A 26,166-nucleotide genomic window follows, 5' to 3' on the forward strand; every position below is an offset into this window, starting at 1 on the left:
CAATGACAGTGAATGCAGGCTTTGGCTTTTGTCCATGTCCTCTCAAGAGACATGTCATTCCTTGTGGTGCAGGAATTAAGAACGTAGATTCTGGAGTCCAACGGTCTTGCCCCTTGTCAGCTGCAAGTGCTTTAACTTCCCAGTGCCTCGGGGGCACAAGACAGAACCTGGGCTCGCTGAGCGGCACAGCTAGCCCCCGGGACCTGGGAAAGCCTCCCGTGATAACAGGTGGGGCTGCTGGGATGTCCTCAGTGCAGCGGGGTCCCTGGCTGCCCACGGCACGTGGGGCTCCATTGGCATCAGCAAGGCCTGGGTTTGATGTCATAGTGGGGGAACCACGAAATACAGTGCTCCCTTTTAAGAGCTCACGATCCAGGATGACAAGTTCCTCGCACCAACATCTGCAGGTGACTTCGCTGAGAGCAGAACACAGACACTCCCCCGAAATGTGGAAAGTCCCGGAAAGAGCCGCCTGCCGGGGAGGCTTCGTTCGGGTCTTATCTGTGTATTTTAGAAACCAAGTGCAATGTCAGCCCTCGGGCAATCACTGGAGAAGTAAATATTTATTAAAATCGCTCAGTAAATATTTTTGAGTACCTGTCATGCCCCAGGCACTATTCTAGACCCTGGAAATACTGCAGGGGACAAAGGAGAAAAGTCCTTGCTCTGAAGAGGTGTTCGTTCTGGTCAGGGAGACACATTGACTAAAAGTAAACAACTAGATAGGTCAGGCAGGGATAAAGACTGCAGGGGAAAAAAGAGTGGGATGCAGAGATAGAAAAGACATGGCAGGCCCCATGCTGTAGGGATGTGACATGGAACGAAGAGGGACAGGACAGCAGCCATGTGGACATCGGAAGGAAAGGCATGGAGGAGGACAGGACAGGAAGAACAAGGCTCGGAGGCAGGAGCCTGGCAGAGCTGGGTTGGGGCGAGTGACGGTTGCCAAATGAGGTCAAGAAGCAGGTGCGTGGGATCTTGTGGGCAAACAGACTGTGCAGGGCTTGAATAAATGAACAAGGGTAGAGAGCATCTAGGAAGGGCCAGAGACAGGGTTCAGGATTCAAACCCAGGCAGCCAAGCCCAAAACACATGCTTTCAACGCCCCTCTACACGCCTGACCTCCTGGCAAGCTTGAGAGATCGCAGCCCACACCCCTCCTGGAGGTCCTCCTGCTCAGAGAGCCTCTGCTGGGGTGCAGAAGGGAATGTGGACGAGCATGTGCGGGGATTCGAGAGCGCTGTGTCCCACATTGCACCCTACAGAAGAGCCACAGGAAGATGAATCCCCAGGGTGCTGGAGGGGGGCGGTCGAGACAGCGGCCGGGAGGCGATGCCACCCCGGCCTGGGAGGCTTAGCGTTCTGGGTCATCCTGGGCCGGCCAGTAGGAAGGAGGCTTCACCGCGTTGCCGGGGAAGGCGAAGCTGTGGGGAGACGCGGGGCTCCCACAGGGGCGAGTTAGTAGGTCAGCCTCATGAAATATTGATGGACCTGCTGCGCCGCCGCCTTGCCCCTGCCCGAGCGCCTCCGTGCCCCGCCGGTGAGGCTCAAGGAAACTTCAGACATTTGCAAGGAGTTACTTAAGGAGCCTTGACACACTTGCTGGATGGGCTCTTTTGCCCTTCTTGGGTTTTATTATTAATACATCCTTCCACACCAGGTCTTGACGGACGTGCAGTCTAGTTGCCTATCCAGTTAAAAGCGGCGTGTGTGTGCGCGTGTGATCCCCGGACAGTTTTGCCTACCACCAGGGGAAAAGTATGGCACCGGGGACCATGTTTCCAAGCCAACACTTCTGAACGGATCACCAGCCCCTTCCCCGTGGGGCAGGACAATCTGGTGGTTCTCACCCTGGAGCCCGCCCGCTGGGATCAGACGCTCCCTCCGCGGCTTTGATCCCTGAGTGATCCCAAGCTCGTTTCTCTGTGGCTCTGTATCTCTTTTTTCTTACCTGTTTAAAAAGGAGCATAGTCCTGGACCCCACTCAGCCTAACGGTTAGGAAGCCTTTATTGTGTTTTAAGATGATAATGTTTGAGAGCGCTTTTAGGTTTACAAAAGAATTGAAAGGAAGGTGTGTCAATTACCGCCTCCTCCACCCCAACCCCGCCCCGCACTGCACAGGGTCCACCAGGACCAGCGTTCCCACCAGCTGGGACACTTGTTCCAACGGGTGAAACTGCTCTGACTCATTACCCCCCACAGTCCACAGGTGACCAGACGGGTGGCTCTTGGTGACGCACATTCCATGAGTCCAGACAAATGTATCATGACATGTATCCATCCTTATGGTATCATGCAAACTATTTCCTAAAAATCCTCTGAGCTCTGCCTCTGCCTTATGAACCCTCTTCCTCGCTCCTTGCAACCACTAATCTTTCTACAGTCTCCACAGCCGTGCCTTTTCCAGAATGTCACAGAGTTGGAATCACACATACACAGCCTCTCCAGACTGGTTTCTCTCACTTAGCGATGTGCATTTAAGGTTCCTCCGTGTCTTTTCGTGGCTGCATTCCTCTTTTCTTTTTAGCGATGAGTCATGGTCCCTGGTCTGGATCCATCCCAGTTTCTCTATCCACCTACTGAAGGACATCTTGGTTGCTTCCAAGTTTGAGCAGTTAGAAAGAAAGCTGCTGTCAACATCTGTGCTTAGGTTTTTATGCAGACGTGAGTTTCAGCTTCTTTGGGGAAATACCAAGGAGGGTGACTGCGGGATCGTACGGTGAGAGAATGTTTAGTTTTGTGGGACGCTGCCAAGCCGTCTGGCAGAGTGGTCGTGCCCTTCTGCATTGCCACCAGCAGCGGGTGAGGGTTCCCATTACTCCACACCCTTTCCAGCCTCTGGCAGCATCTGTGTTTTGGATTTTGGCCATTCTGATAGGTAGATAGTGACCGTGCAATCTTGTTTCAACGTGCACTTTCCCTGGTGACCTGGGAAGGGACTTTGGTTTGTTTTTTTAAGTAGTGCACAGAAAAAAGCACTTTGCAGACAGCCTCGCTGATACTGGAAATTTCAGTAGTAAGCGTCAGCTGTCTGCTGTTGGGCGTTCTTGCAAACACAGCAGAGCTTTGAGCGCCGGGCTGGGTCCCTGCTCCCACGGACTCTAGTGTGTTAAGGCGGCAGAAGGAATGTGGTTTGGTTTTGTGTTGGCAGCATACCCACAGAGCCTGGTGAGTCCTGTCTCTGGGATCTCGTGTCCTTGCCCCCCGCGGCCCCCCACGACCCCCTGCATTGCATCTTGCCTGGCCTGGGACAGGAACTACCCTCCCGATGGTCGATTCCCCCATAATTAGATTAGCCCTGTGCCAGCATCCTCTCTGAAGTTGATAAGGTGAGACCATACACATTCTCTACGGTCACACACGTGGGATCACAGCGCGGTAATCTCAGAGCAGCAGATGCACATAGAGCGTCTTGGGGGAGCGCACGCGAGTTATTCTGGGCAATTCTGATGTCTTCTGGGTGCCGGATCCGCACGGCTGGCTGGGGGCTTGGCCTGAGGACAGGGTTTCTCCATCTGTCGCTTCGGAGAGCCAGGGCCAGGGCATCCTTTGTTGTGGGGACTGTTCTGGGCATGGTGGGATGCTTAGCACCTTCTTGACCCCCCACCCCCTAGACATCGGCTGCACCATCTCCTCTTGGAGACGGCCAGAAACATTCTCCCTGGGAGACACCACCTTCTCCCCGGGATGAGACCCTCTTCCTGGGAGCCTCGCTCCGAGTGACGCTGGGAGCACCCAGAGTTTCTAGCAGGTGGCTGCTGGGACCCCTCATGATACACAGCATGAAAGACCTTTGCCTGCGGGGCTGTGAGGATGGATTCCCCGTCTCAGGAAGACTTGCCTTCCGCTGCCGGGACCCTGCACGGCTCCTCGTTTCAAAGCTACATGTCCTCCCTTTTCCAGAATCATGCCTCTTCTCAAAGCCATGGCAAACTGGTGGCCAGCCGGCATTTGTAACAAGAATATCTCGTCTTGCCCTCCCCACCCCCATGGGGAACATGGATGTATGACCGCACGACTCCTCCCAGAAATCCTTACGTAAGACCGTTCAGCGCACGCTGACCCCATCTGGGCTCGGCACATGATACAATAGGAAACCCAGGGCAGGGTTCTTCGGATGCTCGTGTCCAAACCACCCAATCCATCTGCAAGCCCCCTTCTACTTCCAACAACTGACTGGAAGGAGGTACAGGGCTGGAGGGACTGATCGGCCGGCCGTGGTCATGGGAAGACACAACCAGATAAGCCAGCACATGAACCTAATAAGACAAATGACTTGGTATTTCAAAAAAAAAAAAAAAAGAATGTAACAGCCGAATGCCATGAGTTGGCCTTGTGTGGATTCTGATGGGAACAAACCAATTACATCGAGTAATATCTTTGAGATAATTGGGAAAATTTTTACATTAGGAACTTATTAATTTCGTTAGATGTGATAACGGGAACATGATCATGCTTTTAAAAAAATCTTGAGGTATTCACAAGTGAAACAGTGCAGGGTCTGGGTTTTGGTTTGAAATATTTCAGCACGAAATCGTCGAAGGGGATAGACGGAGCGAGGTTAGCTATGAGCGAGGTTAGCTATGCGCGGACGGTGGCTGAAAGTGACTGATGGGTGGTGGTTGAAAGTGACTGATGGATACGTGTTACATTGTCGCTGTTCACTTGAAATTGTCACTACTAAACAGCGGGGTCGATGCAAATTTTTCTCACAGTAGAGTGAGGGCTATGTGACCACCTACCAAAGAACGTTCATGCACCAAACTCTTTCTTTAGCCTGAGAGATGTGTGTCATGATATTTCCTTCTGTTTGGGTTCAGTGAATTATGTTAATCCATAATGGTTCACTAAACTTAGTCAAGAGATGGCCCTAAGTGTGTTCCTAAAATGCCAAAGAAGAGTGTATGATCTGTTACAATGCAGATTCTATGGTGACACGAAGGCCAGCCCCAAGCAACGGGGGAGACATGATGAGATCTGCTGTCGTTGAGGGATGGGTAGAAGTTCTTTGTCATCGTGGACAACAGAGTGAACATCACCACCACGTGGGAGGGAGTAACAGAACCAGAGAAGCGATGGGCCACGGACGGAAGGCATCCTAGCATCCCCACCAGGGGCAACGGCAGACAAAAAGCACACTGCAAGGTTAATGGAAAATCATTTGCAACTGGAGGGACTGTTCATAGAGGTGCAGGCAGTTGAGGCGTGAGGGGCCTAGCTTTGTACCCCCAGGCCTGAAGGGGCGGGGAAAGTACTGTTGTTAGAACCTGGTGAGACCTGGAGCCTTGGGGGCAGGCTGTCCCGATGCAGGGTTGTACCTGCTGCTGCACGGAGACCCGTAGATGCCCCACTCATCCCTCCCCTGCCCTGCAATCTGGTATCATGTCCCTGGTGGCCAGACGCCCCTGGAGTGAAGGTAGAAGGTCCCTTGAGTCAGCCACCTGGAGCACAGAGTAGAGTCAGGGGCAGGGCCAGACCTGGGGCTATGCACCTGGAGAGTCCTTAGCAACGTGTGTCAGAGGCTGGCCCCGCCCAGAGTGGTTCGATGAGACCAGGTGGTTATTGGCATGTGGGACGCTGGGAACATTTACCATATGCATCAACCCACATAGCGCTGGTCTTTGTCATTTAGGGGTGAGGAGGAGGAGCTGGTTTTCAGTGGTCATGCACACATGTGTGCTCATACACACACATGTGCACACATGCAGAGGTATACACGGATGCATATGTACACGGCATGCGCACACGTGTGTGCGCACACGTGCAAGGACAGGTACACACACACACACCTACATGCACGTGCACACAGACCCACATGTCGCGTGCATGCACACACACAAGTCCTTCAAGGAAGTTGCAGTGATGACCTCTGGAACATTCTCCACTCGCTCTCAGCCAAGGATGGTTTGACCACACCCCCCCACTCCCATCGAAGACATTTGGCAGTGTCTGGAGACATGTCCAGTTGTCACACCCAGGGAGGGGTGCTACTGGCATCTTCTGGGAAGAAGCAGCTAGACGTCCTACAACACACGGCTTCCTGTGGCAAAGTGATGTCTGTCCCCACATAGCAGTCAAGCTTGAGTCGAGAAACCCTGATGTCACTGAATAAAGGAAACCGTTGAACAGCGTTGCAAGCAGGCTGAATCTACATGGAGTGGTCACGCTGACCCGCACGTCCTATTCCCACGGAGGACGCTGCCCCATCTCCTAGCCCGCGGGTTCTGTTCTGTTTTCTGCCCCTGCCTTCCTGGGTGCATTGCTGCTCCTGCAGCACTGGGCTCTTTTCCAAGATGTGCAACAGATCGCTACAGACTTGCAAGTTAAAAGAGCAGCCGTGTATGAGCTCAAGGTGCTGTGAACCCAATTCTGGGCTGGGGTCTCCCGAAGCTGAAATCGGGGTTGGCAGGGCTGGGTTCTTACCTGGGGGCTGTAGGGGTGACTCTTCCTCCACGACCCCTTAGGCTGTTGACTGAACCCCCTTCCAGTGGCGGCAGGACTGGCGGGGGGGGGGGACCCTGCGTCCCTGCAGATTGTCGGGTGAGGGGCCCACATTCAGCTCCAAGTGGCTGCCACACATCCCTGGGCTCGTGCATGGCCGCTCCCTTCTCAAAGGCAGTGACCGCAGGCCACATCTCGTCACACGTGGACCCTCTCTGGTAGCCCCCGTGCCACCAGCCAGAGAAAAGTCTGTTAATGCAGGCCTGCGGCGAGGAGGTCAGGCCAACCCTCATGCTGCCTTCTGTGAGGCCAGCTGATCTGGGTCTTTAATTCCTGTCCTCAAGGCTCTGGGAGCAGCCCCTAGCTTCATTTTTGTGGGATCCGAGGTGGGGATGGTGGGTGGCATCTTCCAAACCCAGCACAGGACACATGGCACCGTGTGCCATACTCCGTGTCTGCTGAACAACTAAACATCACAGCAGCTTAAAAAGCAGAAATCCAGAATTTTATATGGGAGCTTTTAATTTCATTTTATTTTTAAGTCATCTCTACACCCAATGTGGGGCTCGAATCTACAATCCCAAGATCGAAAGTCACCCGTTCTACCCACTGAGCCATCCAGGCACGCCCCCCCCCCCCGTTTTATTTTATTTTATTTTCAACTGTGTCCATTTGCCAGGGTTTCCATAACAAGGTACCAGGTGGTGGTTTAAAGGACAGGTGGGTCGTCTCATGGATTTGAGGCCAGAAGTTCAGAATCAAGGTCCCATCTGAGGGCTCCAAGGGAGCATCTGACCCCAGGTTTCTCCCCAGGGCACGCGGATGGCTGGCTTCATCCTTCCGTGGCGTTGTCCCCGTATGCCGTCCGTCTACCAGCTGCCCCTTCTTTGGGGCACACGAGGTCACCGGTCCTTATACAGGGCCACCCCGTAGCTGCCTGTGAGCTGGACTGCATCTGTGTGCATGTGAGGTCATGTTCCCCAGTCCTGGGGGTGGGGGTTCAGCATGTGGGTTTAGACGGAAGTACACGTCCGGCCTGTAATAGTAACTAATTATACGTTTTCCTTTATTACATACTCTGTGGATCGGATTCGGCCGACTCAGCCTTGCAGGGCCAGAGACCAGGTGGTAGCCGGCCCCCGCCCCCCATGTCCCCTCCTCACACCACAGAGATGCTCGTTCCAGCAGCAGCCGTGCCAGTGGCTTCTAGAAGCTTCTAGGGAGAGCATGTTATGTGCAGACTCTAGCTCACCGTGAGATAGATGCATCGGAGGACAGAAGTTGGGTTTTCTGTGTTCCGAGTTTGCCCTCCTCATTGACTTTCTTTAAGGAACTCCTTGTCATCCCTGTGTTACCCCGAGTCCAGCACCTTTTGAAAAGAGGGAGGGACACATTTGGGTTTCAAACGCTGAGAAGGCACGGGGACATCTGGTATATAAAGGCATGTGCAGGTGGCACGGGGCAGCTCGGGGACAGCCAGACTGGAAGGGAGCACCCCCCGGGACAGGGTCACGGTCCTGTGCCGATGCCAGTGTCCACACCGAACCTTGCTTTTTTCCTGGAGGGAGAGGGTCCAGCGTTGGGGACAAAGGCTCGGAATTGCAGTGATCAGTTGATATAGGGTCACGTCGCCTGTCTCTTTGCACCACAGCAATCCCACGCTCCCCACCCCAGGGGTCCCCCAGCCCCGAGGCAGAGTTCCGCACTCACCACACTGGGCGGGAAGGTGGAGAACCCTTGCGTCCAGCTGCTTTATCGGCAGACTCTGCGGATTCTCCTTGTTCTAGCCTCATCCACTCCTCCCACGTCGGGGCCGGGACCACCGATCCTGGGGACGGGCGACTGTGGCATCAGCCCCGTGCGCTCTCCCTGTTCCTGCTGACCATGGGCAGCTGCATGCGGGAGTCCTGCTCCCCCATCTTCTCCCAGGTTCCAGAATCTACGGCAGCCGTGCGAGTCCTCTCCCTACCTTGTCTTTCCAAACAGCACTTGTGTTCTCCCGGGAGCAAGACTCGGGGGCGGGGGTGTGGGTAAGGGGGGGAGGACAGGTGGCCATCTGTGTCCCACCTACCATTTGTCCCAAGGGTCTGCCGACAAGAGCGGTGAGGGTCACAGGGGCTGAGCCACGACCGGAACGCCGGTCCTGGAGGAGAGCTTTGTTTTTCCCACATCCTGACTTGTGTGCATTCGGGTCGGTGCCTTCCCGGAGGAGGCCCGGTGGTCACGCACAGCAGGATGTGGGGACGGAGCCCGAACCACGTTTATTAAGTGCTTGTTGTATACCTCACATTGCTTTAATCTCTTTCTGTGTGCGTGTGCATACCTTCGTTCAGCTCTGGGGGCAGATCCCTTACAGAGGGGGACTCGGGGCCCAGAGAGGTTATTAGTTGTCCCGAGACCACACGGCAACAGAGTAGTGAAACCAGCGTGTAAGCCTCGGTGGGAGATTTGACACCCCCCCCCAACCAACGGGCCCGTGTCACGGGGGCCGGGCTGGGCATGGCAGGAGGGTTAGCTGTGTCCTTGGTTTCTCCCCACCAAACAGCAGCCCCCCACCAGGTAGTGACAACCAGAAACGTGTCCTGACATGGCCACGTGCCCCCTGAATGAGAACAACCGTCCGGGGCAGGCGGACGCTCCCCCTGAATGCCTCACGAGGCTGCTTCTCGGTGTGGGGGTGCCCAGGGAACCTTCCCCCCTGCTGGCCTCCACCCGCCTCTGCACGGGCCACAGAAACGCGGACGACGGAGCAAGCAGGGGTGGATGGCGGGGTCGTGGGGCGTGGGCCCCTCGGCAAAGCCGGGTCTTTAACGCCGCGGCTCTCTCGCCTGTCTTCCCGCCCGCAGAGCCAAGGTGAAGAAGGGGCTGAACATCTTGGGCGCCCGGACCAGCGAGCCCCGGCAGTGGGACGTGAAGCAGGAGCTGGGCAACGGCGGGAAGCACGCCACGACCACCGTGCTGTGCCAGCGCCTGGGGTCCGGCGCACGCAACAGGTAAGGCCTGATGACGCAGGCTCCGGGGACCGGGTCACTGCCTGGAAGGCTTGCCTGAAGCTCACACTTACCCACTGCTTAGCGGAGCTGTGAAGCCCTCGGCCTGGAGATCCGGAGGCACTTCTGTCACTGACAGGACCCTCTGGTGGCTCCAGGCGGGGCGGGCTCGGCTCTGGTTCTGAGTCTGCTCTTTGGGCTTGGAGCAGAGGCTTGTTAGTGCGGTTGGCTCTGCCTCCCGGCCTCGGGCATGCGCTCCACCAGGGCTCAGGTCCCTGGGCTGTGCCACCCCCCCCACCCCCCCGGACTAGCAGCCGCTGCTTTCTTCCAAGTGCTCACTCTTTGCATGGAGGGTGTGACATTGTGCTTTATAATAAGAAATACGAATTTGGGCTTCATCCCTGTTCCCCTCATGGGGCTCCTAAAACCCTGAGAGTTTCCTTATGGATGAGAACAGCAAAGGTGACTTTTCTTACCTTAATGAGGTGACTTTTGGAAAGCACCTGGGCCGCCCGAACCCCACCCCCAACATCTCCCAGGGGCAGAGGGCCTGGAGTTTGACTTCACTTATCAATGGTCGAGGATGTCATCCATCTTATTACTTCTGTCATGAGGCCTCCAGAAAAACCCCAAAGAATTGCAAGTGGGTGAGCCCATGGAGGTTTGGGGCGTGTGGCACCCAGAGAGGACATGAAGCCCTGTGCCCTTCCGCACGCCCTGCCCTGTGCGTCTCCTCCATCTGCCTGCTCCTGAGTTAGGTCCTCTACCCTGGTCAGTAAGGATTTCTGAGTCCTGGGACCTGCCAAAGAAGGGGGCCTGGGATTGACAGTAGTAATTCATACTATGTTAATCTCATCATTAGCCCAGGGACAGCCTGCACCTGCCACTGTCACCTGCGGGGGCGTGGGGGGGTGGTCCTGGGGGATCCCGCCCCTCCCCTGGGGGATCCCGTGCCCTCTCTGGACCGGCTCAGGATGGCACTGAACTGGAGGACCCCAGCTGGCAGCGCCGCTTGGTGGGGGGGGAAATGCCCACGTCGGAGCTGGTGTCCGAATCATGAAGGATTAGACCCCAACGGCAATGAGGAGAGATTTAAATCTGGGGTGACACACGCTATGTGAGATTCTATGCAGACACCCGGATTATTATTTAAAAGAACTATTTACTGCGTGTAAAAATAACACAGTCTCACTTTAAAGTATTTGTGAAGCGTAGTTAAGCGAGGGGAGAAACGTCGAATAATGCTTCAGTATCCTGTCCGCCAAGGATAACCCCTGGCTGACAAGTTGGTCCACTCCCCTCCCACGTTTTATACACACGGTAAACGTGCAGTCGGCGTATTTATCTTACAAACCCGGTATCGTAATCTATACAGATTTTAAGACACTTTCTCTCCTGTCGAACACATTTCCTCCTGACATTAAATTGTCCTCAGAAATGGCTTAGCGGCCCCGCGGTGTTCCGTCGCGCAGATTTAATGTTGCGTAAATAACCCTGCCCACGTCCTCGGATGTTGCGGTGGTTCTTTTTATTTTTATAAACGCTGCAGCGGTAAACCGTCTTTCACATAAAGGTTTATCCACTTCTCTTTACGCTTAAGGTGGCTTCTTTACAATCAAAAATTCTGATCATTTTTAGGGCTCTCGATATGTTCTGTTTGTGTATTTTCTTGAAGGGAGTAACCCTAAAGGAAAACGTATCCCATCATCGGACACGTTTTCTTAACTGAACGCTGCAAGGCTGCCAAGAAAAAATTCTGAGAATTCTCCACTTGGTTTAGAAACACCCAGTTCTTTGATCCTAAGCCCTCTCTCTGCGGTCCTTCCTTTAATGCATAGCCAGTGAGACATCTGGTGTCCCAGCGGCTTCCTGATTCAAACACCAACCTTTCCCCCGATCCTCCCCCCGAGAAGGAATGTCAGTACATCACATGGGGTGAGGGTTGTGTCTCCAAATGTTTCAGCTTGTGAAAAAGGGACCAGAAAAATGTGTGCCAGCATCCCCTGGTATTAGCAGGAGATCAGAGGCCAAATTAAGTCTCCTGAATTCAATGCACATAAAGTCTAACAAACCCGTAAGATTGGTGTTGATTAGGCAAATAAAAGCGAAGGTGTTCATGAACGGTGAAGTTACGCATGGACGTCATTGTTCATGACCCAGTCGGGAGGAGTCTCAGAGCGAGGGAGGGGAACTCTGTGGTCGCACCTTCTCAAGAGTCCCAGAGATGATCCTGTTTTCCTCTCTGGGAAGTCCGCTGTGGGCCCACGTGTGTTTGCAGAGAGGGGAGCTTCTTTTTTGTTGTTGGAAAGCCTGTTTCCCAGCACACGGCTGACGGGGTCCCACGCTCACTGCCTTCCTCACTGAGCTCCAAGGAAAATCTTGGTCGGTCCCCCTGGGGGAGGAGCTGTGCACGGATGTCCACCAAACACTGAGTCAGCTCCTGACCACCCCCTACCATCAAGGAAGCTGAACTCTGTGGAGACCTGGGACCCAAAAGACCCCAACTCAAATAAGGGCATTCGTTGTCCTGGAAGGTGCAAGTTCCCTGGGGGGTGGAGGGCTTGTTCCCCCCTCCCTGTAGAGCAAAGGCCACGCCCACTTGTTATCTACTGCTGTGTGACCGGTCACCCCAAGCTTACAAGTTCAGAACAGGAGGCATTTATTATCTATCTCTTGGTCTCCATGGGTCAGGGATTTGGGCCCATCCTAACCTGGGCCCCTTCCCCAGGGCCTGTCACTAAGGGGCAGTCAGCATCTCCTCCTCCGGGAACCATGGTCTCATCTGAAGGCTTGACAGAGCCGACCCTCTCCCAGGCTCACATGGTCGCAGGCAGGATTCAGGTCCTCGAGGGCTATAGGGCTGTGGGCCTCGGTTTCTTACTCTTTGGTGGGTGTCCTCCTCCACCAGGTTAAGCCTTTGAGAAGGTCCTGGGAGAACAGAAATGCCAGCAAATGGGAGTTGGAGTATTTTATAACCTAATCTCACAAGTGGCATCGCACACTCCTACTGTATTCTGTTCATTGGAATCGAGTCTGGGCCGCGCTCGGGAGAGGGGCGTACACGGAAGGGTGGGTGCCAGGAGGTGGTGCTCCCTGGGAGTGTCAGGGTGACAGCTCTTCCGGGCCCCCGAGGGCTTTCTGGAGTGGTGCCTGTGAGCTCTCCTCGAAGGACGGGGGGAAGGATGGGGGGAAGGACGGGTGGAGGGGTGTGGTCTGGCTGCAGGTGACATAGAAAAGATTTGCAGAAATTATGCCGGGAAAGTAGCTGGGCCACGAAACAGATTGATGTGGATCCCAGGCCAGTGGCTTAAACCTGCCTTCCCTTAGCTATGTATCAACTGTCCTCCTTCAGCCAACTTGCCTTCTCCATTTGACTCAGTCCAGTTGATTCACAAGGAAATTTACAGTTCCTGCCTCAATTAGCGAGCCTTGTTGCACTAAAAATTGAGGATCCTGGTTCATTGGCTCAGTAGAGTAGTGCATCCAAGGGATGTTGTGGGGGACACTGCGGAATCAGCTTGGAAAATGGAAAGCATCAAGTGACTGTCAGCCACGGCAGGTGCCCGCCCAGGGTCACACCTCCTCATGGACGCTCGGATCAGGGCTTGAGTCAGGTTTCCTTTGAATCAACTTTAAATTGCTCTGGGTTTTTTAAATGCACCTTTATTTTTAGTGATAATATCCTTCAATATATTGTCTGCTAGTTCCTAATGCACATTGCAGTAAGTATTAAACTGTAAGGTTTATTTTAAATGATAATCCTCGGTGATTAGAACAGAGGTATAATTGGTGCATGTTCTTGTCATAGTGGGAGCAAGGCAATGAATGGGCCAGTGTGTTGTGTGCCCACTCCACCCCCTGGGCTCCCCCTTCAAGCCCCCTGTCAGCCTCTGTGCACCTGCATGGGCTGGTGGTCAGCTGGGCAGCCCTAAAGAAATGGCACACACAGATGGGGGCTTAAATGACGGACATTTATTCTCTCCTAGTTCTGGGGGCTGGATGCCCAAGATCGAGCTGTTTTCAGGGCTGGCTTTGGCGGAGACTTCTTTTCCTGGCTTTCCAGCTGTGTCCACACATAGCCTGTCCTCTGCATGCCCGGGGGGGGGGGGGGATGGTGGGAGAGAGAGAGAAAAGGAGAGTGGGACAGCGAGAGAGCTCTGGTGTCCCTTCTTACAAGGACCCCAGTCCTACCAGGTTTGGACCCCACCCTTAGGACCTCAGTCAACCTTCATTATCTCCCTAGCACTCCCCTCTCCGAGTACAGTCATGTTAAGGGTTCGGGCTCCCAGAGATGAATTCTGGTTGGGGGAACAGAGTCAGTCCCCAGCAGCAGGCTTTGCTCTGACGCCCTGCGCCTGCGTCCTTCAGAGCACAGTCCTGGGTTCCGGGGCGCTTTGGCTCACGCTTGGGAAAGCCGGAGAGTTTTCATCTTCGGGAGGCAATCTTTGCACATGATGGATGGTTGCAGAGCGTAAAATCTGCCCCCCTCTGCTTTGGCACAGACGGTTCTCAGTGTGATAGACGCCGTAGAGCTCCCCAGGGATCTCGGCAGGCGGGCGCTTTCTCTGACCACATACCTGCCCTTACGTGACGCTTTCTGTCTTCGCTCTCCCTTACCTGCAGCAAAATCACTTAGACATGGAGCCACATCTCCGGGTCTGGGGGGCCCCCGCTTCCTTCCCTGGTGGACTGGCCTCTTCCGTGTACAACTGGAAGGAAGAATTTGTTAGGAAAGCCGCCCACCTAGGCTTTACGTCGATGGAGGGCTTTCTCCCTGGAGCCCAGAAGCTCTGGGCTTGGGGTCCTGCCGCCATCTGTCTGTAAACCCTCAGATCCAGGAAGAGAGTTGGCAGCTGTCCACACGCACACCTAATTGTGTTGCATTTTGTTCTAACCCCGAGATTAATATTTCAACAGCCCGAGCATCTCCGCAATCATGCAAACTCAGCTAACGGCCTCCGAGGCCATACTTCATACTCACAAGGTGTGGGGCCAAATGAGCCATTCACGTTCTGTCCAGATCCCCCCACACCGGGGCCGTGAGTCTGAGCAAACTGAGCAGGAAGCAAATGCCTCTGTGTCCTGTCGCAGGAAGAGGGTGAAGGCTGTGGCCAGCCACTGCCCCCCAGGGGTGCCCTCCGAGGCACTTTTGGTGAATGTTCCGGAGAGAGCGTCTCTGGCTTGGCTTTCTGCCTCCTTCCCCATTCTGAATCTTTCTTCAAACCTGGGCTCCGGGGCACTTTGGCTCACTGGTGTGAGCAGTTAGGGTCTGACCCAGCAAGAACCTCATTACGCTGGGAGGTGACCCCCGCCTGGAGGGAGGCACAGCTGACCGTGACTCCCCCCAACCCAAAGCTGCACTTTTTTCTGACATATGGTTTACCTGATGCTTTCCTCAAGCCTCCCTCTCTGCAGTCCAGGCTAATGCCAGAGAGTCCACGTGTCTTTGAACTGTGGACATGCTTTTAAATGAGCAGGGAGCTCCCGTTGGGGATGGAGCCTCCGTGGCCCAAACAGAGGCTGACTCCCCGGGGGAGGGTCCCCAAGCCCACCTAAGCAACTCTCCACGGAGCGTCATACCCCGTGCTGGTGTGTACAGCACACCTTCACTCAAATTGCTTCTCTTGGACATTTAAAAATTTTCCAGTTGGGCTTTGTTATTAAAATATTGCTGTTCTAATGTCTCCCAGGAAGCAAACATAGTATCTTAAAAATGAAACTGTAAGTAGCCATAATACTCTGTATCCTTCGTCACGCTTGAGAGCATAAAAACTATACTCTGTGTACTTCCAGGGCCCAGCGTTTTACAGAATGCTTTGTACACACTGTATATTTCAGTAAATCTCTCTCATGGTTTCTTGAATGGAGTCAGCACGCCACTGGGCAGGTGAAGCAAAGAAATGAAGGTAGAGGGAGGAAGCATCCGACTGAATACTTGTGCAAATGAGAAAGAAGTTTTGAAATAACTTGCATGTCTTTAGATAAATGGAAAACGCTCATGTCTGTTGCACGAATTAAAGTGAGCGAGGACAGCCACAATTCCAACATGCAAACTGTGTTGTTGGCGTCAGCCATGTCTCTGCGCCTGCGTGGGGGTTGGGAAGGGCGAGTAAACGTTCCACTGGTGTTAAAGACTCACTAGCTCCAAACTGAGACGCTGTGTTGCTTCTTTTTCTTTTGATTGGCCTTACTTTCTTCCATGCCCATATGTCCCTTTCAGCCTCGGAAAAACATATTCAAAAACACCTCCGTAAACCCGGATTCCATACCTTATGCTCACGGTCACCATTATTGTGCATGTAAGTATTTTTATACAGCTGGGACCAGACTGTGACGTGTCTCCCTCTGTAAAGTAACATTGCCAAAGCTCCTTCCCCAAACTTGGTTATTTACGTGGCTGACTAGCAAGTTATTAAGTGCAAGAATCTTAATTTACTTAGTTTGCTGCCACAGGGCATTGTGGTTGCTAACTTTTTCATAGAAATAAACCAGTAGTGCCCATCTTTAGGTCTCTACGGCCCCTCCCTGGGCCCCCCACTTTCTAGGAGATGGCAGGGTCCTCTGGAGACTTGCAAACATAGGCTGCAAATTTGGGTGCTCAGTCCAGCCACTGCGGGCCGTGAGGCTGTCCACGTGGCGAAGCAAAGGCAGGGACGTCTGCGTAGGCTGCAGACCGGAAGGAGCCAGCCAGGTGAAGGGAGGGGGTGGCCCTGCGTGTGGGGAGAGCTGGATGGAGAGCAGGACGGAGAGCACCTGCCTGCTGAGAGTGCCCACTCCTCCCTCTGGAGCCTTTCTGGGGGGAAAGGCAGTCCCTGCGTTGCCCAGTCTCCAGGTTTCTCTAGCAAAGCTGAAAAACCAGACTGCCATGTGACATCTCCTAGTCTGCAAACATTGGCTCCAATTCGTAAAATCACCGTGTGGATCCTGGAAGAGGAACCTCGTAGAGGAGCATAGCTCACCGGCAAGCCAGTCGTGCGCGGGGGTTGGGGGGCCGTCTGAGCCTGTCGCACACTCTGTGTTGGAGGCAAGCACAGCTGCATGCGTTAGGAGGCTGGTCGTCTCTATCCTCCAGGGGTCAAGCCTGTGGCAAAATAGCCCTCCCAGCCTAGGCGGTCTGCTTCTGTTAGAAAGACGCGGAAGTGAGGTCCACCCTTTGTGACATTCAGCTTCCCCCATTTTCCCCCACGGGATCCCACCTGAAGATAAAGGCGCACAGACTCCCGTGTTTCCAGCACATGTTGTAAACACACGTCCGTCCTCCGGTTCCTTGTTCTTGCTTGCCGCCAGCTCTCTTAAGCGGCAGCCCTGCAGGATACCTGTCCGTGCACCAGGTGTCCCTCTTCCCTGCTTCCCTTGTCGCCTAACTTCTGTTCTGCAGGGAGGCAGGTCTAGAGAGTCTATACGGGCGACGTTCTCTGGGTCCGTGCACATCCCTGGACCAGCAGTTGATGCTCCCCAGCCCCCGGAACAGCAGTCCCCGAGCACCCCCCAAGCCCTTTGGGCTTCAGCTCAGCCGCGGGGGACACAAGTCAATCAGGCAGGTCATAAAAGGACGGAAGTGTTTCGAAAAGCAAAAGTCACAGAAAACAGTGACTAGAATACCCCTCGATGTTCGTCTATGCACTCTCGATTGCAGACCTTGTATTTGTAACCATGTTCGGCTGTTTGTTTTTGGAGAATCCTGGAATATGAGTGTTCTCATATCTGCTTTGTGTAAACAGTCCCAGCGAGCTTAGGGGAATGGAACACCAAGATAATCTGCTTTTCTCTGAAGGAAATTGCCCAGACCGAGCCTTCCCTTGAAGAGAGATTTGAAGATACCGCAGAAAATACACCAGACAGATTTCCACAAATGAAAATATCCCAGTCGGTGACATAGGCGTGCGCTCCAGGTCCCCAGAGGAAGAAGTCAGACGTGTCCCCAAGCAGCCCACTCTGCAGGCCTGACAGGCTCACGTCAGCGCCGTGGCAGGAGAATTTCTTGGTGCGCACACTGTGTGTTCTCCTTAAAATGATCCCTTCTCTCCCCACTCAGCCTGCGCCAAAGGCTAAAGCCCAATGTGGTTGAGGTTCTTGGTGTGTTCGGCATTTGTAGAAACTGAACTCTCCCAAGAGAATGTGCTGGAAGCCCCTGGGGGTGGGTGAGCAGGAAGAGAAAAAGTTTGGAGAAGCTTGAGAGAAGAAGAGGTGGTCCTGGAGACCCAAGGGCCGGCTTTGGCCTTGAACATTGATCTGACGTCTGCAATGGCCGTTGGGTTCCTCCATCCCATGCTGAAGAGCTGGGGAGTCCGGCATCCGTGGATTTCCATCCCATCGAGCCTGCCTACAGTGGAGGGAGCCAGCCCCCCCAGAGGAAATCAGCTTCTATAGAAAAAGAGGAGACGCTGGGAGTTAAAACCATGGCACCTGAAGAGGCTTCGCAGTGCTGGACATTTTGTGCAAACGGGTCAATTTGTGCAAAATGAGACATTTTGTCCAAGAAACCCATGACGGAAAATGGTTCCAGGAGCACTAGCACGGCCTCGGGAGCCCACCAGGCAACATGGTCCTCGTCTCAGCTCTTCTCCTTGGGACCTGTGTGGTTTTGGGCAAATGAGTCCGTTTCTTTGGGTCTCATGTGAAAATGGGAGGAAAAATAACAATATTTATTAGGGTGTTGAGCTCGCGGGTATTGAAGATGTCAGTCTATAGCCAACGTCCAGAAAGACTGTTCGTTCTCCTGTTCCCCACGGAGTGAGGCTTCCCTGACATTCTCATACCTTGGCTCTGACTTCCTGGCGTTGTAATTGTGACAAGGCACAGCACTCTTTCCCGTGGTGGCACGGGTCAGTCACGGAGCCACACTGTCCTGCTGGCCGGGACTTTGTCCCCAACGTTGCACCAGCGGTCCTGCTCGCCTTCCTCCTCGCCCCCCTGCCGGTCCTCTGGGCTCACACGCTCCCTGGAGTTTGGGCAGCTGGTCGGCTCTGCGCTTTGCTCCCATCCTCAGTGCAGCCCGAGCATGTAAGGGACGGTGGAGACTGATGCTGGAGGGACAGAGGTAGCCTCCAGGCCCCTGGGGGTGGGAGGCGAATGTTCCAGGTTTTGACTATGTATATGCCAACCCAAAGGTCGAAGGCTCCTTGTAATTCATCATTTTACTACGGCACATTTTCCCCTCCTGCTTTTACTTTTTTGGCTCTTAATTTGTTTTCTTCTGGAGGAGTGGGGGAGGGAAGGTGATGTATTCACAGGGTTCCAAACTCAAAATGTGGACAGGCCCACGCGCAGAGGTCTACTCCTGCCCTCTACTTACCCAGCTCCCTTCCCGCAGCCCACCAGCATCGGCCCTATATCATCCCCTTCCCAAAGACATTCTTGGCATGTGAAAGCACACACGCACACACTCGTGCATGCGCGCGCACGCGCACACACACACACACACACACACACACACACTTCTTCCCCCCCCCAACATTAAATAGCATTGCTTCTTTCTTCCAGCCACCCACACATCAGTCCGTGGAGTTCTTCACCGTCCTCTTAAAAGCATTTGCTTATGATGGCATACAGCATCGATTGTCTAAACCAGCCCCCGTTCACTGGCCTTGAGCGGATTCTGTCCTCTGCCTGGAGATGCTACTTTGATCCACCGTGTGCAAACACCATCTTGCACTTTTGTGACTCTGTCTGTGGGATAAATTCTGGAAATGTGCTGAGCAGAATGGCGTGGGCGTGGGTAAATGAGGACACTGATGTGTTAGCCTGCACTGACTCCTGCCGCCATCCCCTTTGCCCACACATTGCTGACAAGCATTGGACCTCTTGATGCTCTGATTTTGTTTCCTCACAGGTGACCTAGCTAGCAAGTCGCCCGAAAGCAGCCCTTAACATGGGAGTCATGGTGTGGACTTTTAGGGGGTTGGTCCCAGCCCCCCGGGTCCCTCCTGGGAAGCTCTGGAGTGGCATCTGTGGCCGTGGGACATACCGTGTTTCTGGAGCATCTCCCTTGGGCGTGCGGAGCCTCTGCCCGTTGAACGCCAGCCGTTTGTAAACCCGGGCCTTGCACGGACCCTGGTTAGGTCCCCTGGAAATTCTCCCCTAAGCTGAGTTCACAGTTGGTACTCTTGCCATCCATTCTTCTCAAAATGGCCCAAGTATTGTATTCCCTTTTAAGCGTAATCAGATCACACAACTCTCTCTTGGTCTCAACCTTCAGGGCTTCCCGCCACACCAGGAATAAAACCCCAGCTCTTGACCGTGACCCCCATGCTTCTCCCATCAGTCACCCATCTCCCTTTACCCTGGCCTCTGGGAAGCCTGTCCCTTATGAGCCAAACTTGTCCTGCCACAGGGCCTTTGCACCTGCCATTTCCTCTGACTAGACTCTTTGTGTGAGTTGATCATTCTAATCTTTAGGTCTTAGCTGAGATGTTGTATTCTCAGAGAGGCAGTCTGTGACTTTACACACCGATCACCTGATTGACTTTTCTTCCTGTAACTCACCAGCCTTGCAATGACCTCGTTCGTTTACCATCTGTCCCTCTGCACAAGAATGTAGACAGCGTGAGGGACCTGCCCATAGTCTTCACCTCTGTATTCTTTTCTAGATCAGTTCCTGGCACAGACAAGGGTCTGAAATACTGAGTGACCAAACACATGAATGGCCTTTGCAGCTGTATGTCGACAGGGGTTGTCTTGTCTGTGGTTTGGATGAGGGGTCGTGATCACAAGGTCCTAAGAATGTGAAGGTTATTTGCTGAACAACCGGGTAATTGAACGATGCTTGTTACGCTACGCTGAGTTAGAGTATGTTGCCCCCATTGAGCAGACAAAGATATGTGTTCAAGGAGTTTGCATGTGCTGGAAGGACGGCATCCTGGGAGCCAGTGGCGGTGGGGCGGGGGGGGTGGTTGTTCCCAGGCTTTGGGAGCTGCACGCAGCGGAGACCCAGCCCCCACTATCGTGCTCCAATGCTGCTTCCCCCACACCTGCCATCCCCTCTGGTTCTCATCCTCTCCAGGGCTGGAATAAAGGACAGGGGACGTAGTGTTCACCCAGTGAGGGATTCATGAAGCCATTTGTACATGCCGGTGTTGAGCTAAGCACTGCCGGACAAACAGACATCATGCGATGGCATTCCAGTTGACAAGAACTTCATGGCTTTGCCCAAGCCTAAAACCTGGCTGGTCAGGAGGAAATACGGCTTCATCGTCCGGCTTCATCTTCTAGCTCAGAGACCTGCGGGAGCGGGAGGGCTCCAACTGTTCCCCCGAAGCTTGGGAAGTAGGGAGTCCTCTGCTGTGCCTTCCGGATCCCTGTTCAGCCCTCCCGGAAAGGAAGCTTCTGCCTACCCAAGCCTGACTGGAGGGTCTCCGAGTGTTAACCCGAATTTTTATGTATTGGTACTTGGCAATCAAATAATTATGGATGGTCCTGCAGGCACCGAGAGTATTAGGGCTCGGCAGACGACTATGGACCCTGACCTCACGGGACTCACCATCCGCTTGAAAAGTTGAAGAAGGAAGGCACCCATAAGTGTGCCGGGAAATACGTCGTTGCGACCCTGGCAGACACCGTGGAGAGGCGTGTGGTATGAGAGAACTCAAAATCAGACCATGCATCGCTGAGGCTGTGGGCCAGTTGCTTTGATAAGGAACCTTGTTTAGGGCCGCAGATGTTAAAGAGTATCTTTCGGTCATGGAGGGGTCTGGGAAGTCCGGGTGCCTCTGCTCTGCGTGGCCTTCGAAAGCCCAGGCCCCTTGTCTCCCGCGCCGGCACCCCTGGGGGCTGCCCTCACCGGCAGGATCCAAGACGGCGCCCCAGCACGCAGCGGCCCAGCCCACGGGAGGTGGAGACGAGGGAGGCCAGGGGACACCCGCCCACGGAGACGTGGCTCCTTCTGTATCGGAAGAACAGCGGAAGGCGTTCAACTCTGTAGCGCGTCTCTGTCCGCGATATCGTCGGTGAATATATGGAAAACCCATGTGGGGTGGTCTGGGAGGACACAAGCAGCTAGTGTAGAAGGCCAAGGTCGGGGAGAGGAATGCGTTAGCCACCAACGGCGTCCTGCACGCGTCTCCACACGTCCAGACCCCTCTCCCCTCTCCTCTGCCACCTTCCTGCGCACGAGCACCACGCTCTCAGACATGGCAGCCCAGCTCCCCTGGTTGGCCGGACCCTGGAGGTCTTTGTTCGGGAGGAAATGCAGCAAGAATTCTCGGAGGGAAAAACCAAAACAAAACAAGAGTGTGGAAGGGAGGCAGTCCCTGAGCCCCGAGAGATTATCCTAATCGCTCCCAGTGAGTCCTTCAGAGCCCTGCCTGGGTTCTCTTCTCAAAGACCTGGTGACAGGCTCTTCTGCGGGCTGTTCTGCCGGCCTTTCCCGGGCAGCCTAGCACGTTGTTCCTTTCCGTTTCCCACGTCACATGAATTCTTCCTCAGTGGTGCTTATTATTCCCTACTCGTCCCATCTCGGGTACAGTGTCTCCTCGCCAGCGGCGTACGAACTAGGCTAAATGGCACGGACACCTTATCCATCGTGCCTTTAATTCTCCACCGTGCAAGGAAGTGCCGAGGCTCACGTTAAAGACAGAAGCCAAGTCACCTGAATATTCTCACATTTCTGCACAGACGGTGGTCACCACGCAGGTGCGGATCGACTCAGGCCAGAGGGTCTGCGGCTGGGACAGAGACCCTCCCCCTCCCTGATTGAGCAAGACGGAAGTTGCGTTCTCCTCCGTCTCATGTTTGAGGTTCTGAGGCAGCTGCTGTCTGCCGAGGTCTGTGTAAGCCACCAAGTCTGGAGTTAATTTCTTGCCTGGTGGTAGATCCCTCACACGGGGTTCTCTTATCCACTCCAGGATTATTCGTACAAACTGCTAAGATTAAAAATGATACTGGATAAGAGTATGTAAATTGTAAGACCTAGAAGTTCCCGTGACTTCATGGAGCCTGATCGTTTGCAACAACATCTCGATGGAGAAATTGATTCTGATCGTGACGGCAAACCGTTGAGGGTCAAATAGGGTCCTGGCTATCGTCTTCTTGTTACAGGGGAAGAAAGTGAGATTCAAAGGTGTTTGAAGGAATTGGTCCAACAGCACCCGGCAGGGTAAGAGCAGCAAATTATATTCGGCCTCGGAATCCTCTGTTCTTTCCAAGAAACACATCTCCTCTTTGGGGATTCCTCTTTGCGAAGCCGAACGCAAAACGTCGGCCATGATTTGACTGACCCCTAAGAACCGCGTGAAGGTCAGTGATGCAGCATAACTTGAATAGATAAAAGTTTTAAAGAAATCGATGGCCACCTCTGATCTTTTGGACTCCCTGCATTGTCGGCGTTCAGTTTAAAAAGGCTGCAAGACGAGGTTGCGTAAGAACTGGGCTCTAGTGCCCAGAATGATGACGGATGCGTGTTTCCAACAACCGTATTGCTTGGGGGAGTTTTTCCTAAGGAAACTCCTGACTTTTTGGACCTGAACACATTGTTTCTTTCCTCGTTTTATTTAAATGTGCTGGGTTGGGTCAACCTGTACCTGAAATTCTGCAACACTGATTGCAATCCACCGATCTGGGGACCGATCTGGAATGCTGGCGCTCACCTTTGCTTGCCCTGGGCTAGGGCATATGAGGTTCCCACAAAAAGAAAACAAACACAAGCAAACAAAAACTAGAAAATGATTTCTGAGGATGAACGGAAATAGACTGCTATTTCTGCATGACGGTGATGTCTGTGCCTGGACCTTCCACTGGCAGAGTAGGGAGACAAACAGCCACACCACCAGCTGGGCTGCCGTGTCCTGTCGGTGATACCATGGGATGCTTCTGAGTTGGGACCCAGAAATAAGACTCCCAGTGGATTCCAACACCTCGACTTACTGATGGGACTTGGGCAAGTTACCGAACCTCTCTGTGTCTTGGTTTTCTCATCTGCAAAACAGGGATGACAATGAGTGCATCTCCCTCCTACAGTTGTTTTTTTAAGATTCTTGTTTATTTATTTTTCCGAGAGAGAGTGCACGAGCACGAGCAGGGGGAGCAGCAGGGAGAGGGGGAAGCAGGCTCCCCACTGAGCAGGGAGCCCGAATGCGGGGCTCGATCCCAGGACCCTGGGATCATGACCGGAGCCGAAGGAAGACACTTCACCGACTGAGCCACCCTACAGTCATTTTGAGAATTCAATGAAAGAGTTTATACCATTGCCCAACATGCATTAAGTATAAGTATTTATTATTGGGGTTCCTGCTATTTGGGGGATTTCAAGGAGAACAATGGGACACTATTTGGGAAGGGGCACGTAGCAGTGGGTGCATCATTGGAAGAGGAAATTCGGTTCACTGACCCTGCAGAAGACATCCGGTCCCTGTGCCAGATCTTCTCGGGGAGACTCAAGCGGGACTCGTGTTCTGAGACCCTTCCCCACGTCAGAACCGTGTAACGACTCCTTCGGGGAATGGCCCACCCAGAGCTGGCTTTATCAAAAGTGTTCTTTGTATTCAAGAAAGAAGAGTCACCCCAAACTGAATTGACAAAAAGAGAAGAGAAAAAGAGAAATACAACGCTAGGCATCAGCTCGCATCCACACAAGGAGGGTTGGCCGACGTCAACTGAAAACGGTGTCCTCTGTTTGAAGGTATTGGATTTATCACCGGTCCCCTCCGCTGGAGTTGTTCTCACTTTCATGCTGTCACACGACGGCCATGTCACCTTCAGCCTTACGACTTCCCAGGGGCCAGTCCAGCAGCAGAGAGAAGCCGTGTTCAAGCGGCCAGGCCAAAGCTCCGAGGTCACTTTCTGCCGTTTCGGTCCCAGGCTGAGCACCTGTGTGTGACCCAAACTTGGCACCTTGTGGATGTGTCCCGCTAGGACAGGCCACCCTGGTGTGACACCCATGCCGCCCCTCCGGACTGCGTCTACATCACGTGCGCAGGGCGGCAGGGATGGGAAGAACCCCGAGGTAAAAGAAGCAGGCACCACCGTCGACCGTCGATCGCACAGCCAGCCCCAGGCTGAGACCACAGGCACGGACATTTCGGGAGGAGTCAGATTTAGGGGAAAGTGATGTTGGGGATGTCTTTGCTGAGCATGTGGGTGTTTCGTGTCCTTCCAGAAACATCCCTTACTAACGCCGTCTTACAGCCTGGAAAACAGGGAGTCTTCACAGTGGCAGACCAAATGCCTCTCAGGTCACGACGAAGACCTTTAGTGTAACCGTTGGTGGAAGACGGTGTTTCCCGCGTCCCAATGTATAAAAGGGAAGAAAAACAAACCATCCACGGGGATGGCTTCTGGCTTCTCCCCAGCAGCTCCATCATTCACGCTCACGCCCTCTTCTGCAAAGGGGTTTTAGTGGTATAGGATATTATAGGAAGCCAAGGCAAATCTCCAACAAATCAGGCTAGCACACCCTTTGACGGAGCTCGCCACACACTGGGTGTTTCTCCAAGTCCTTTATATACCATCCTTGAATGTCCACGTCCCCACCAGGTAGCTGCTGTGATGATCGTGTGTGGTCCACAGACGGGACCCCAAAGCACACAGAGATGAAGAAACTGCCCGGTTTGCACAGCTGGTGAGCCCGGAGCAGGGACTTCAGCCCCAGGCAGCCCAGCCCACAGCCCTGTGCTTGCCTACTGGTGACACTCACAGGGGCACGACGACGGCAGGAAAGTGGGGTCAGAGTCTGAGTAGTACATGAAACCGATGCTTTGTAACTCGGGACCTCTGCTGGGAGAGGCCCCGATGGGCCATTCAGGCTTCCTGCAGCCCCGGACGGCCAGCACATCTCCCAGCTGCGAGACGCAAAGGTGCCGTCTCTCTGGGACACGGAGACGGTCTGCCTGAGAAAACAGTCAAGGTGAGAGCTGGAAGGAATTGCTTCAGGGCGTGACTCCGTGCAAACTGCAGGTAATTTCATGAACCCCTTTATCACCTGTGCTTCCAGACGCTTCTCTGCACCAGACACTCCCCTCCCGGAGTGCGCTGGGGAGACTGAGACCTTTCTCTCCGTTGGCTCACTGTCCAGGGAGGACAGAGGAGAGGGACTAGAAAGGGCAGAGAGGACCGTCAGTGTGAGCTGTACCATGGAGGAGGTAGGCACGATGAGGGATACTGAGGCAGAGCATGGCCGGGCCGGTAAGCCAGGTCCCCTTGGAGAAGGTCACATCTGAGCCCCGAAAGAATCTGGAATGAGCCTCCTGGCCCCGTGGGGGAAGAGCGTTCCCAGCAGAGGGACAGACAGGAGGAGGGTGTCAAGGTCACAGGGGTGAGTAGGGACCATGCGTGACGTCATCAGTCAGGACAAGCCTGTCATCCGGTTGGGGACCTGGTTCCTTACAGCCTCGCCACCTCAGCAAAACTCAGTTCAAGCTTGGCGTTTACGCCCTGTCTCCCAACGACGGGTGCTAGAAACGCTCATGACCTCCTCAATGGGGAGGAAAAGAGAAAGTGCTTCCACCCTCCTTAACAAAGGGGCCCGAGGGCACGGATGTCTGTGTCCCAAGAACGCACACGAAAAGAACAGGGTGGAGGGTTTTCCACCCAAGGAGCAAAGGGGCGGATGGAAGGGAAACAGAAGCACGAGTTACAGTTTCCATTTATGCCACCGTTTTTTATTAGCTGGGTGACACCCGGACAGAGCCCACTCCCGGGGCGGCTCGAGCAGACAGTAGTAAAACCTGGCAGGCGATTCGGTGAATCAGGACAGTCGGCAACCTTCTGTGGAGGGTGATAATATTCAAGGGGTATCATTGT

At 53.9% G+C, this 26,166-nt stretch overlaps 1 protein-coding gene across 1 annotated transcript in view; it reads left to right on the forward strand.

Moving 5' to 3' along the window:
- The window catches only part of TMEM132C (transmembrane protein 132C), a gene marked incomplete at its 5' end in the record, with an annotated part of 290,448 nt that overhangs the window by 178,112 nt on the left and 86,170 nt on the right, over window positions 1-26,166 (forward strand). The window contains one exon of the mRNA XM_080822233.1: window positions 9,289-9,435. Coding sequence (XP_080678359.1) covers window positions 9,289-9,435 — 147 coding nt within the window. The remainder of the gene's footprint in view (window positions 1-9,288; window positions 9,436-26,166) is intronic.

The sequence above is a fragment of the Martes martes genome (genome assembly GCF_963455335.1).
Source record: "Martes martes genome assembly, chromosome: 13".
Taxonomy (NCBI): domain Eukaryota; kingdom Metazoa; phylum Chordata; class Mammalia; order Carnivora; family Mustelidae; genus Martes; species Martes martes.